Source organism: Perca flavescens, chromosome 9 (assembly GCF_004354835.1).
Source record: "Perca flavescens isolate YP-PL-M2 chromosome 9, PFLA_1.0, whole genome shotgun sequence".
Taxonomy (NCBI): domain Eukaryota; kingdom Metazoa; phylum Chordata; class Actinopteri; order Perciformes; family Percidae; genus Perca; species Perca flavescens.
In genome coordinates, this window is record NC_041339.1 from 14,733,093 (window position 1) to 14,747,048 (window position 13,956).

At 41.3% G+C, this 13,956-nt stretch overlaps 1 protein-coding gene across 1 annotated transcript in view; it reads right to left on the reverse strand.

The window, feature by feature from the left end:
* Positions 1-13,638, reverse strand: part of ell (elongation factor RNA polymerase II) — a 31,788-nt gene extending 18,150 nt beyond the window's left edge. Inside the window, exon 1 of the mRNA XM_028587759.1 lies at positions 13,382-13,638. Coding sequence (XP_028443560.1) covers positions 13,382-13,516 — 135 coding nt within the window. The 5' untranslated portion in view covers positions 13,517-13,638. The remainder of the gene's footprint in view (positions 1-13,381) is intronic.
* Between the last annotated feature and the right edge of the window lie 318 nt (positions 13,639-13,956).

Genomic DNA, 13,956 nt, shown 5'->3' on the forward strand with positions numbered 1-13,956 from the left:
CTTTTTAATATAATAAATTACAATCAGCAGTCAGGTTTAGAGACGCAGGAAAAGAGGAAGGGCTGAACAGGGTTTCATCTTCTCTTTCAGTTGCATTCAGCTGTTTCAGTATCAGGTCCACCGTGCCGGGGGTTACCCTATGAGATCGGTTTAGCATTCAATTTGCAATAACGCCACATTCACTTTCAGACTCTCAATTTCAAATTAAGCAAATCAACACACAGAAACAGAAACACACACACACACACACACACACACACACACACACACACACACACACACACACACACACACACACACACACACACACACACACACACACACACACACACACACACACACACACACACACACACACACACACACACACACACACACACACACACACACACACACACACACACACACACACACACACACACACACACACACACACACACACACACACACACACACACACACACACACACACACACACACACAACCGTATATCCATGAGTGTTTGGGACACCAGCAGCTGTTTTTAGGATGTTGAACTCATAGTGCTGAATAGAATTTGTTTTCAGAAACCTTATTTTTATTTAAGGAAATGCCATCAACAAGGAGACAAGTGAAGTATGAGGACAATTGTAGGTGAACCTGAACATCTAACTTTACCTCTTGGACCATAATTAGATCAAAACTTAATAGTCCAAACACTTTTTGACTAAATACCTGACAAACTAATGGCATCATTCCCATCAGCTCCAGTTGTACTCAGGAGACAGAGTGGGTCATCTTTTAAAAATCACAAGGTAGCGTTTCGATCCCCAGCTCCTCCTGTCCGCATGTTGTGTGCCCTTGAGCAAGACACTGAACCCCAAGTTGATCTCGATGGGCAGGACAGCACAGACAGTGTCTTTTGAACCACCCAAACCCCCCCCGTCTACGGGCCTGCTGACTACCATGTTGTGCATGTCAGAGATTGAAGACCGTGAACTTTGGAATAGCAATTCACCTTGCATACCCTAAACAAATCAAATTAGGCCTAGATTCAAACAAAAGAACAACGTCACATTCTCATTTACCTTGCCAACAGTATAATATTGTTTAACTTTGTCCTGAGCTCTGAACACTCAGAGCCTATCTAGGAGCACCACACCTTTCATAGAGCCACGCTTTCTGGTATACCCTTGCAATGTTTACCACAGCACCCGTTTTAGCACTCCCACCCTCTGCCCCCTCCCCCATCCCAGCAGCGCTAACATAGTGCTACCCTCAGCCTGTTCGTTTGAATGGGCTGCTGACATGTCACTATTCTCTGGGACCTGAGCCCAGAATGTTCCACAGAGCTAACCTTAGGGACAGAGTACGGGTCCTGACCATGGGTCGATGACAAGGCTGCGGATGTTCTCACGCGCTGCCAACCAGCAAAAGTACGGGGATCAGCTGGACATAGCATGGACTTGCAGCAGAGCAGCCTGTGTGATAAAACTGAACCGATGACAATGTTGTTCAAGGGGGAAATTGTTGGGTCTTTGTAAATCATAGAGTGTGGTCTAGACCTACTCTAGCTGTAAAGTGCCCTGGACAACTCCTGTTGTGATTTACATTTCTTTGTAGTATTAAAGCAAATGTCGATAAAAATTACAGAAACATGGACCTCAGCAAAAGAAATTGTGTGCCTGGCTTTCACATTTTAACTATAAACTGCTGTTAGAATCTATGGGCCCTATCTAGCACGCGGCGCAGCGCAAAGCCCGACGCAAGTGGCTTTGCTAGTTTAAAACCGACGCAATTGTAAATTTCCCGTCCAGCACCCACGTCGTTTAAATAGCAAATGCACCTGCGCCCATGGGCGCGATGGTCTTACAGAGAGGTGTGTTCAGGTGCATTCTTGGCGTATTGCTACCTTGAGGCAGCAGGAAGTGATTGCGCCATTGACCAACAAAAACATGGTCTGAAGACAATAACGCAGCATTTCATTTTTATTTTAATATAGAATTAGTAAAATGTGCCTAGACTCATGCACACTATACTATGCCACCCACCCACACACCCTAAACGCACCTGCACCAGGCACTTCACGCTGTGCGATTAGATCGTTAAATAGGGCCCTACAAGTTATTAGTTGTCACAATTTCACATGAAAAGCTCCTTTTAATCACCATGTACACTTCATGGCCCAACATCAGCCCCACAAATTATATCTAACATTAGACCAGCAAGTTTTATCGGTATTAAGATTTGCCAGCTTCGCCAGGATTTCGCCATCGCGCCAATTCACACAAATTCAACCAATCACCGTGAATATGACGCGACTTGCAATTTTGACCAATCACCGCAACTTTTCTGCAAATTTGACAAATAACCGGAGTTTCCCGCGACTTCAACCAATCCCAGCAGTCCCACGTGCCAGACTTTACAACAGTATAATGTGACTCTGAGTGCTACTGACCAAATGGGAGTAAGAGAGAGAGCTTGTTTTCCGAAATTCCGATATGAAGACGAGTCTCGAACATCTCACATTTACCAACAAAACGTACAGTGAAAGACAGCGCAAAACATTTCAGACTGTACTTTATCGAACCGTATGAATGTGAGTCCCAGGCCAGGTTAGGAAATTAACCAACAATGTAAAGATCAACAAGCCACTGAGACATTATGTTCAAATTAGCTTCATTCAATAAATTACTAAATTTTCATCTTATGCCAACATTTGCAGCATCCTGAGCCTTTTTGGTAAGGTTACTAGGAAAATTCAGCCCAGAGTAGTTTTATTCTCCCCAAAACAAGTTATTTTTTTGTTTTTAAAGAACTACACACAAAAAAAACGTCTGTCTCCCGCAACTTCATTGCAACTTTTATCGCAAGCTTTTACAAAAGCTCCCGCAAAAATCAGGCATTTTGGACCGCAACAAACAATTGAGTCAAATCCTGGAGGGACTGCATAATCCCCCTGAAAACATACTCAAAACAAGCCCAAGACTTTCAACTGGCCCATTAACAATACAATAATGTGTTAGCAGGGTTTCAATTTACTTTTTAAAATGCAAAATATACAAGCTAGGAGTTTGTTTATACAAGAAACTGGGCACAATTCATGGAAAATTACCAGGTATAGACCAAGTACACACACCGACGCACGCAGAGCAGAACTTTCTACTCTTGTCTCTCAGGCTGCAGTGCCAAATGATTTATTTGTTTTGTAGTAGATGCACACAGGAATAGCCATGTCTAAATCCCTATGGGTATGGCTGTGGCACCCAAATTGTCAGGTGTTTAGTTGCATCACTGGCACACTGATGAGATGTTCCACCGGTCTAGGATTTCAGAGGTAGAAAGAGCACTTTGTGCCACTCTGCAAGGCTGAAATGGTACTGGGTGTCCCTACTTTTAATTCGCAATGTGCATGCATAGTCTACTCCTTTAAAATATCTTTGACACAAGAGTGTCAATTGAGTGTCTGAAGAAACACACTAGCACATAATTAATGTAATAATGTGCCAATTAATGGCTTAATTGGATCTACTTATTGGTGTATTTACTCTAAACGGCTCTTTACAGCTTAAAGAAAAACAAACAAAAAAAAAAAAACCTTTGAAGCTTTTAGTGTTCTCCATCTCATGAATACTGTCTGAGCTACCTTTGATCTGGTGTTTAAAATGGGAGTGTAAATTTCATATGGCGGTGTGCACCATTTCTTTGTTGTAGGGATAGGATCAGTAAATGTAGAGCGCTCACTATACGCACATAACACTATCTCAACTTTAAAACTTAAAAACTTTATGCTCATTTTCAGGTTCATAATTGTATTTTGAGGTTGTACCAGAATAGGTTTACATAGTTTGATTTTCAAAAAACACCATATGTTTGTTGTACTGCACATTGCTGCAGCTCCTCTTTTCACCCTGTGTTCAGGTCTCTGTTTTAGCTACAGAGTGAGGCATCTCACTTCTGTACCATCTTTGTTGGCAGTTGCACATGTGTAGTAGCTAGGTAAGGATCACATCAGCTAGCTAGCGGTTTCTCTAAATGATTAGACGGAAACGACCTGAAGAGAACTTTTTATTCCGCGTTTAGACGGGAGTTTTAGGGGGGAAATCTGCGTGCTAGGTGGCCGTGCGCCTTGGTGGTGTCTGGAAAGACGAGGAGGTGGAGTTGCAGGTTTGTCTGATGATGACAACCGGCAGAGTTGACCGTGATAAGCCACAGCACAGCACCCACGGGAGCACTACCAATATCCTGAGCCTCGCAGCCCTTCAGCCGCTGCTTGAGAGCGAGAGGCAGCGGGCGGGGGAGGCTGAAGCAGACCCTCCTCTGCCACTCGCTCTCTTTCTCCACAACGTTGTAGCCTACTGTGGCTCAAATGAATAGCCTACATATGGTCATCAAACTATAACAACCTTATCCACATTGTCGAAATCATTTAAATATTATGCCATTACATTGAAAATCTTTTAAGCTGCTTACACACCAACCAGACAGCCGACCCTCGGCAGAAAAGCCAGTGGAAATGATCAGTTGCGTCCCTGAGGTCCAAAAAACTGCCTCGGAACACACGGAGGCGACACCGACTTGAGAAACGTAATACGTCTCCATAGCAGCAGGCGGCGCTACTCTGTATTGTTGGCCAAGAAATGAAAACCGGCAGCTGATTGGACAAACGCGTCACATGGGTTTGTTTTCTCCGGAAATTCAAAGCCAGACTGTCGTGGCGGCTCGTTCAGAATACGCTCTCATATTGTACTAAAATAGTTCACTGAAACGGGTTTCTGAAAACATTTTAAGCGAGAAATAGGCCGTGCAGTTGCGGAATCTGTCTTCATTTCAGCTCAACAAAGGTCAGTTTAAAAGATTTGTCAGATTTTGAGAGACTCTAGTCACCTCATTCCGCTCGCCATTTCCGGGCGAGTCCCGACTGCCCTGCCTCCGACTGAACATGTCAGGTCGGCCAAAATGAACGCCGACAGCCCCCCAGACGGACGACGGCACGGGACACACCGAACAGATTCGAGTCACTGACCTCGCCAGACTGTCCCACGGCCGATTTTCGGCCTGGTGTGTCCACAGCTTTAGATAACAGGAGCCTATAACTTCTGGAGCTTACTCCATATACAACAGACTTCCTGGACACCTTTTTCTCGTCTCTCTCCACACCGCCAGACTTTTTTTTTTTTTTTTTTTTTTTTTACCCTTTAGACGGTAACGCAACAGTGGAGTGTTTTTCAAGATTTCCACTCTGGAGGGTGGTTTCACTTTTTTAAGCCCCAAAAATGCCATATAAATGAAAGGCACATCCGATAAAACATGTTTTCCGTTTTCACCTACGAGCGTCGTCGTGTAAACCAGGCCTAAATGAGGGCGCACTTCCAACTTTGCGTGGAATACCTGCAGAACAGGGACATGCAAGTAGTTCTTTTCTAGATTATGGTGAACTAGCGCTAGCATGCTAGTGGTTAGCCCCCTCATTTTGGCTAGTGACGTAGAAAGCCGTGCAGATTTTGAACAGCTCACTCGGACGCTGAAGCTCACTCGGACACATTCAGAAACCGTATATCACTCAAAACAGCAAGGATGGTCCCCCCCAAGTTTGTATGTGTGTGGAAGCACCAGAGACACAAAATAACACCCCAAATCCCAGTAAAAAGGGATTTCTTTTCATAATATGGGCACTTTAAGATTTACAAACAATTTCAGGCAATTATTTTTTCAAAAATATTATCTGTCCATAATTAAAAAAAATAAGTTTTGCTTGTTCACATTTGTGCTACACAACACCTGAGCGTGTCTTTGAAGGCATACGTCATTGTTTGTCCAAACTGCAACACAGGTTGACCCACCCTGGGGAGCTCAATTTAGTGTGAACGTAGCATTATATTTCACTTGGATGTATCGCTACTGAACTTAGCACAAAAAAAATAAAAATAAATAAAAGCACAAATGTTGGGTATTGCGTCAATGTGGTATCAATGTATACCAGCAGCCTCCTTACAAAAGAGACATTTAGCAGAAAACTAAAGTGAGCATCACCTCCTCCCCGCCACTGAACTTAAAACTCCTTTTAGATCTTAATAAAAGTTCTTCGAACAGCAGTCTTCTTCTAGCAATCTGTGGCCTTGTGATGGGGAAAGTGACGACTTGGCAGACATTCACAGAAAGCAATCAAAAAGCCTAAAGCAAGGGGGAAAAACAGCAATTTCACTAATCTTAAAAAGAGATATTTTGGCGATTTAAATCCAGCTCTGTGTCTTGGCAGCGTGTTTAAATGAACCATGTGTGGCTTTCATCTGTGGCAGCAGCGCACGATGCTCTCAGCAAAGCAGATCAGCTGAGATCTGCCAAAAATTGCATCGTTTCGCGGCGGATCTCCACACACCATTAATCTAAACACACTGCCCACATGATGATGATACAGAGCTGGATTAAAATCGGCAAAGTCCCTAGAAATTTGTCATAAACTTCTTCTTAAACAATCTTAAATCTTAAAACTCACTGGGGTATTGTAGACGTATCCTGACAGGGCTAAAAGTTCCACTAATGGCAAAAAAGGTTGTTTTAGATTATATTTAAAATTCCAACAATCTATTAGTTTATATTAAAAAGGTATCTGACATTAAGGAAAGGCATCTAACACTAGTAAAGACAGACACTTTGAGAAGGTAAGCACGGTTGATTAGAGTCAGTGGGATCTGTGGCTCATTACCTTTCGCACTGCTACCAAAATATTTCTGTGCAGGACTTTGCCTTTTTTTTGCAGCATGCCATACGCTACCAAGCTTTCCTACTAAATGAAGCTACTGATAACTGATGGTTATATCTGTCATCTACAGGTGTATGGTAGGTTTTCTCGTAGTCTGGACATGGGAAATGTAGTTTTCTTAATGGGAATACCATGTAAAAAGGAAGTGTCGGACAACAACTACAAAAGGAGAGATTGAATTGCATTAGAAAATAAAATGTAGGAATCTCCTTTCATAAATCAGTCTTTTCATATACTGAGAAGCAGACATTGACTTAGCAGAGATTCCTTCAAGGTTTGGCCTAATTCAAGTTTGCTGAATTGATTCAGCAACCTTTCAGACAAAGAAATAAATGCCCAGACACAAGTCTGGGCATTTATGTATTATTGGTACTCCCCTACTTAGTGATAGAACATCCGTAAAGTGATGAAGGCTATGTGCATGCAATACTTACATGTACATAGCATCTGGAAAACACTGTTTAGTAATAATATGTAGCCTACATACTACATAATATTTCATGACAATTTGTATTGGTCATTGGAAAATCATTAGATGCAAAATCTAGTCAAATATAATTTCGGCTATCTGGCATACATGGAGGGAGAGACGAAACGCGGGGAGAAAAAGGAAGAAACGTACATGATGGTAAACAAAGCGTTCTGTTAAATTATGTGGAAGGCTATCCACAGAAGATCACTGTCAAAATGAAATTTCATTAAACATAACAAAACCCTATAACTTTTCCAAAAATCTTTCAAGGATTCTACTAATTGCATAACTTTGCCAAGTTTCCCACGAAGTCTGCTGCATTGACTGGCTGACTGGAAAAGACACAGCAGGTCAGAGAGGCGGTCCTGTGTGTCCTGTGGGACATCAGGTTGACATGGTCACTTGTGGCAAACCCTGCCACAGGACAAACCAACACCATGACATTTAGAGTCATATTTGGCCTTAGTGGTTATGGTCATCTCTTGCAGAGTCCCATGATCTGCTGAAACGGGGGAGTCAGCATTCCTTAAATAACCAAAGCACTGGCACAGGCTGACCAGCGTCGAGCAACAAAATCCCCTCCCGGTCTCCATTACTCCCCATACCACTCCCATAGGGGTCGACACAGGAGGTGGATTGCAGCAAAGCACAAGAACAAAACTGACTTGGTGTAAACTGACCTCCATAGTGAAGCCTATAGCGTGTCAAAGAGCTGGGTAATATATCAATATTATATCAATAATCGTGATAGGAGACTAGATATCGTCTTAGATTTTAGATATCGTCATATCGTGATACGACATAAGTGTTGTCTTTTCCTGGTTTTAAAAAGCTGCATTACAGTGAAGTGATGACATTTTCTGACCTTACCAGACTGTTGTAACTGCTCTATTATTTGCCTTTTACCCACTTAGTCATTGTATCAACATTACTGATAATTATTTATCAAAAATCTCACTGTGTAAATATTTTGTGAAAGCACCAATAGTCAACACTACAATATTGTGGCAGGATCGATAGAGGCATTTGGTCAAAAATATCGTGATATTTGATTAACTCCATAATCGCCCAGCCCTAGTGTGTCAACACAAGCACCTAACTGAGAATGGATGATCTGCACAAAAACCTTTAATAAAAACATCTGATCCATGAAAACAGACACATTCCAGTAATGAAACACATTTATCTGGTGAAGAAACCAGAGTGCAAGGTGTGTAAAATAAGAGGAGCCACTCACATCAGTCCCTCTTTTCTGTGATGACAATGTGGAAAGCTCATCCAACAATACTGAGGATGTCCCCCAAGTAGAGACTCAGTTCAATGCCATACCACATATTTCACATTTCATTCCCATAAACACAAACGGAGTTTCCTGAAAAACGCTTCGGAGCGACTCAATTCTCTATTCTGGTGTTGCCCCAACATAATTTGACAGGCGTGACATGTTTATTGTTGCCTCGTCTCCCTGGACTACATACCACTGCAGGCATCTCGTTCGTCACCAAACCATCAGGTTTTAACAGCTTATTGTCAAAAATACTGAAATCAAGGGATACAACATGAACTGCATCATTATATTCATTCCAGGACTTGACCTATAAATCCAACACAGAATAAAATTGCCAACCACGAGATGGGTGCCACTACTATGAGGTGTGTCCTTAAGAATGTAAACTCATAATCCCAGTTTATAGTCACCAATACATTCACTCCCCACAACACAAAAAGGTGTGACTTGGCCAACAAAAAATTTTCAAATGGGACTACTCATCTCTCACCAGTGTAATACTGCAGTGCCAGCACACACGATTTATTGTCACTTCATATGCAAGCTATCCTGGACTGCCCATGAATTTTCATTTTATATATTTTAGCTTAGTATTTTAGTTCAATGCTTAAGCTTTTATTTCTGCGAGCTTTCTATTTTGTAAATTTTGAAACACGCAATAAGGAAAATTAAAACTGAGTACTTACTGAAGCAAATGGTTTAAACACGTGTTTTCCAATACGATGCTGTAACAACAGTTAGGCTATCCAGAGACATAATTCTACTTTTTTTTTTTCTGTACTCTTCATGACCTTCAGCTTGGTGACGTTCAAGTAGCCTTACTCATGTCGCAGCTGGTTGAAAAAAAAAAAAAAAAAAAAGAAGAAAAAGTACATCTCTGGGCTGCCAGTGCCACAGCAGGAGCTTGAGTTCACTGTCCTCAGACAGACCAACAGAGGAACCAGCTGACAGTCACGTCTCATACAGGAAGCTGTCAATAACACACTGTACTATTGGTACTTGATGACTGCTGTTGCACAACGCACTTACAGAAACTTAAGCTTACCTGAATTAGCTTTGCATCTGGGCTAACATTAAGGAGTGGGTTTGCTTAGAGTCTTATTCTCCCGCAATGTAGAAGAATGATGGGACGTTGCAATGACACAATTAAGAGTTGAACTGTTCCAACTGTATACATGTTTGCTGCTAGCCGGGGTCTACTCTTTAGCAATGCCATTATGCCGGGAACAGCCTGGGTTTGGATTTTAGCTTCCTTATAATAGCAGGTGCCTGCCAGTGTTGACACATTTTCCAGTCAAATTGGGGTCATAAACATTACCAGCTTTTTTTTTTTAAAAGATCACACTACAACTTTATATTGAAAAAGGTGTGTTATTCTGCTCTCTTCCTCTTCCAAGTTCCCAGCTCACCCCTGCTGTTGGGTGCCAGTCAGTGCATTAATTATGAGGAAGCCGGAGGAGCTCAGCTCCCCTAAAAAACAAAAAAAAAAAAAAAAAAAAAAAAAAAAAAAAAAAAAAAAAGATACCAGAAAGCAATTTAAGCTCAAGATTTTTTTGGTGGTGTAGTATGTGTTAAGAATTTGCCCTTCATTTATATTATTATTATTATTATTATTATTATTATTATTAAATGACATTCAAAACCCCTACAGGTGTTGCTGTAAGAGAAACAAGCTAACTATCCCTACCTGGTCTGAATAACTTGGAAACAACTGAACATTGCTTGAATTTCACACTGAGCCCGTTTATTTTTTGATTTAGCCTAGGGTAGATATTTCCTGACCTAATGTGAAAACAAAGAAAAACATTGACACAAGCAAATAAAGAGTCTGAAAGCTCGTATTGATGTCATCATGTAACAAAGCCGATAGACATCTGACCACATTTTAACGTGAGAAAAATCAATCCGAGTTTGTGGTCTATGTTAGTTGAGGGGCTTAATATATCCGTACCTTATTGTTGGGCTTTAATCGTATATGAATTTCGACATGCAGCGCTCTGACCAGTCGACTGTGTGACTCCTGTTTGTGTGGTAATTTAATGCGCACGTGCACATGATTACTGCGTGTCCGATGGGTGCTTGGATGTATGCTCGTCACCTGTGAGCGTGTGAAGAGACTGGGCCGCAACAAAAGCAGTCAACAGTCACACGCTAGCAGTGCTTATGTGCCTGTGTGATCCTCAATGATAAAAGAGATTATAGAGCATACTGTATGGTCATATGTCTGTATTAATGTATAGCATATAGCTAACTAAAATAGACTAAATCTAAAGTGCCAAATTTGAGATCCCATCTCCCAAACTGTTGACCACAGGACACCGCCTATGTACAAATAGCATTTGTGGCAGCTAAGGTGTAGCCTAACATCCACAAAAATGGTGCAGTTTATGCTTGTCTCACCCTACTGCTCTGAACCTTCAGCACAAACCAAACACCCACAGCTATACCACTGTCAACTAGGGCTGTCCTCGACTAAAGAAATTCTTAGTCGACTAACACAATTTTGTCGACTAATCGATTAGTTGATTTAATTGACAGAGCTGTGCGCTTTGAGAGGTGGTTAAGACTAGAAAAGCACAATATAAATGTAGTTAATTAACCATCTGTAAAACTGAGTTTCTCCACAATTAATCCTGCAAAAGCACCACTTTAAATCTTGCGTTTACCATAAATGTGCTCATAAGTTTCTTGGACATGAGTAATTAAGCATGAATAAGCATAAAAAATGACTAATCGACTAAAGAAATCTTAGTCGACTAAGACCAAAACGACCGATTAGTCGACTAAGAGGTGGCAGCCCTACTGTCAACATTGGAATTATTCAATAGCCTAGATCTCTTCAAACTATGAGTAAGGGGTTTAACTCAAATGACAGGGAAAAGGTGATAAGGTAAGCATACAGCAAGCAATACAGCTTTAGTGGGTAGCGAGCGAATCCGCAAGTCTGTACAAGAGGCAATAGTCAATAAAAAGGTGCATCTTAAATGTAAAACGTGATTTCAACTCGCCCATTTTGTCATCCACGTATCAGCCAATTGCACCAACAATAAGCCCAGCAGACAGAATCCCTGTTTATGATGTGCAAATCAATTCTTAAAAACGTGTATTCCTAACATATTTTGAATATAAAATTGCATGATTTTGTGGACGTGCAACAATGGTGCTAAAAATGTGAAGCAGTGTTCTACTCCTCAAGGAAACCCCTGCCAATATCAACTCCACAGAGCCAAAGATACGTGAGATAAATCACACGTATCGTCATGCCTCCTTATGACAAATAACTTATTATGAATGAAAGGCTGTGGTAAATCTTGTGACTATATATGCTTTTCTGTGTCTTAGCCAAAAGAAGAATCCAATTTTACCTTGATATTAGCCCTGGAAGCTGACAGAAAGTTTAACTACTTTGCATTAAAAAAAATAAAAAATAAAAAAAATACCTAGTTTGTGCATTTTCTAATCAAGGCAAGTTGGATGCAGCACTATGCAACATGCTGCATGTTTCAGACAATAACATGACTTATTTTCTTCTGATATTTCAAAAGCGCAAAACAGTTTAGCAAACATCACAACTTTTATTTATTGCAATAATGTGCAATCACCCAAACGGACTACATATCTAAAGAACAAAAGGGCCCTTAACACTTTGAGATTAAATGAGTTGCCAGTGTAACTACTGTAGCTACAATTACAATATCTTAAAGAGTTGAGGGATTGCCCCAATATGTTCTGTGTGTCACGCTCTGGTTTAATCAACAATCTTCCTACAACTAGATTTCACCCAATTACGTCTTACAAATTTTATTGTTCCGACTAATCAGTCGCAGCCCTGCTGTACACAGACACTGAAGCTGGAGATACTGTAACGCCCTTTCATCCTGACCTGCCAGGCTTTCCCTGTCATATATTTATAGAAGCTGAAACGTTAGATGGCCCACATCAGACCTATAGCTCTCTACACAAGAAGCAGCAGCAGAAGAGCCATTTCAGACACCAATCCTTGAAATCAACCTCTCATTGATTTTAAAACTACTGCTGACAAGAAAATGTGTTAACTGCACTGTTAAATAACTTTGACGCACTTCTAATGCTGTCAAGTGAACATGAGCTTGTAATGGCAGTGAGGGGGTTGGGAAAGGAGATGGCCATCTTTCGCGTGAATACTGGGTACTTTTCCAAATTACTCACCATGTTGTCATTAATTACTCAACCAATGCAACGCTTTCTTTTAAGTTAAAAACCGAAGAAGAAAAAAAATATAAGTAATCGAGAAGACAGGGCTTATATATCCAACGGGAACGTTAGCGGTTAACCTTATGTGTGGGCAGCTGCTGGCTAGTTTAGCTAGAAAAGGTTTGCCAGATTTTTTTTTTTCCTGACAGCTAGCTAAACAAACTTTCTGGAAACATCTTTACACGCAGCAGAAGTTGATGTGTTTTTTTTAGTTGACAATTTTTAAAACGTTAGACTTTCTGGTAAGGCAAGTTATCAACAACACCAAGCTAAAACTGTTGCGCCACTTCAACAAACAACAGATGAAATGAAACTAACGTTACTCAGTCTCCAGCAGTAACGTTACTGAGCAGGGAGCTTGATAAATGACCGAGCACGGTGTTCAACAGTCGGTCTGGGTGTAGCGTTAGCTACAAAACGTCGAACAGCTACCGAACATCCAGCACCAGTCAAGAGCTATTGATCGCTTAACTAGAAACACTTATCAAGACAAACTAGCCAGCCTCAACCAGCCTGCCGTGGCTGTGTATCGCAGCACGAAGGCAGAGGCAGACAGTGAGGACTGACCTCACACTGTCTGTCACAGCCGCCGGGACAGACTTCAAACGTAAACCAAAATGTCACGGAACCGAAAATGACCATTTACCTTGCTGCCCTGGTAGCCTTCAAAAGCTCGCAGTGCGCTGTCAGTGAGTTTAACGTGAAAGACGGATACATTGCTACCGTTGCTCACTCTTCCACAGGACAGTCCGTAGCACTGCTCCTCCTTCAGCGCCGCCATCTTGCTACCGTTCCCACCACGCGCACAGACGCACTCTGTCGTAAACCGAGAACTCCCGTTGCTTTTCAATGAATATTCAATGACCAGGTCCCTGAGCAGCAACGAAGCCCTATATAGTCACATGTGTAATATAACTTAACTACATTTACACTATAGCATACATATTATGATGTCATATTTTAGACATAAAACTATTGTTGAGTAGTCGCTGCTATTAATACTAGAATATCGACTTCTAATAAATGTACAACTAATTCAGATCAACGCTTGAATTATTTGTATTTATAATAGTATTGCATTTTTGTAATTATATGTTATAGTTATCAGTGTGTGAGAAACAAAATACATTCTACCCAGCATTTAAGAATGGGTATTGCACACTCAGTGAAGCGTAGGAAGTGGGAAACGATTGGTCATCTGATTACGTCAAAGAAACGTCA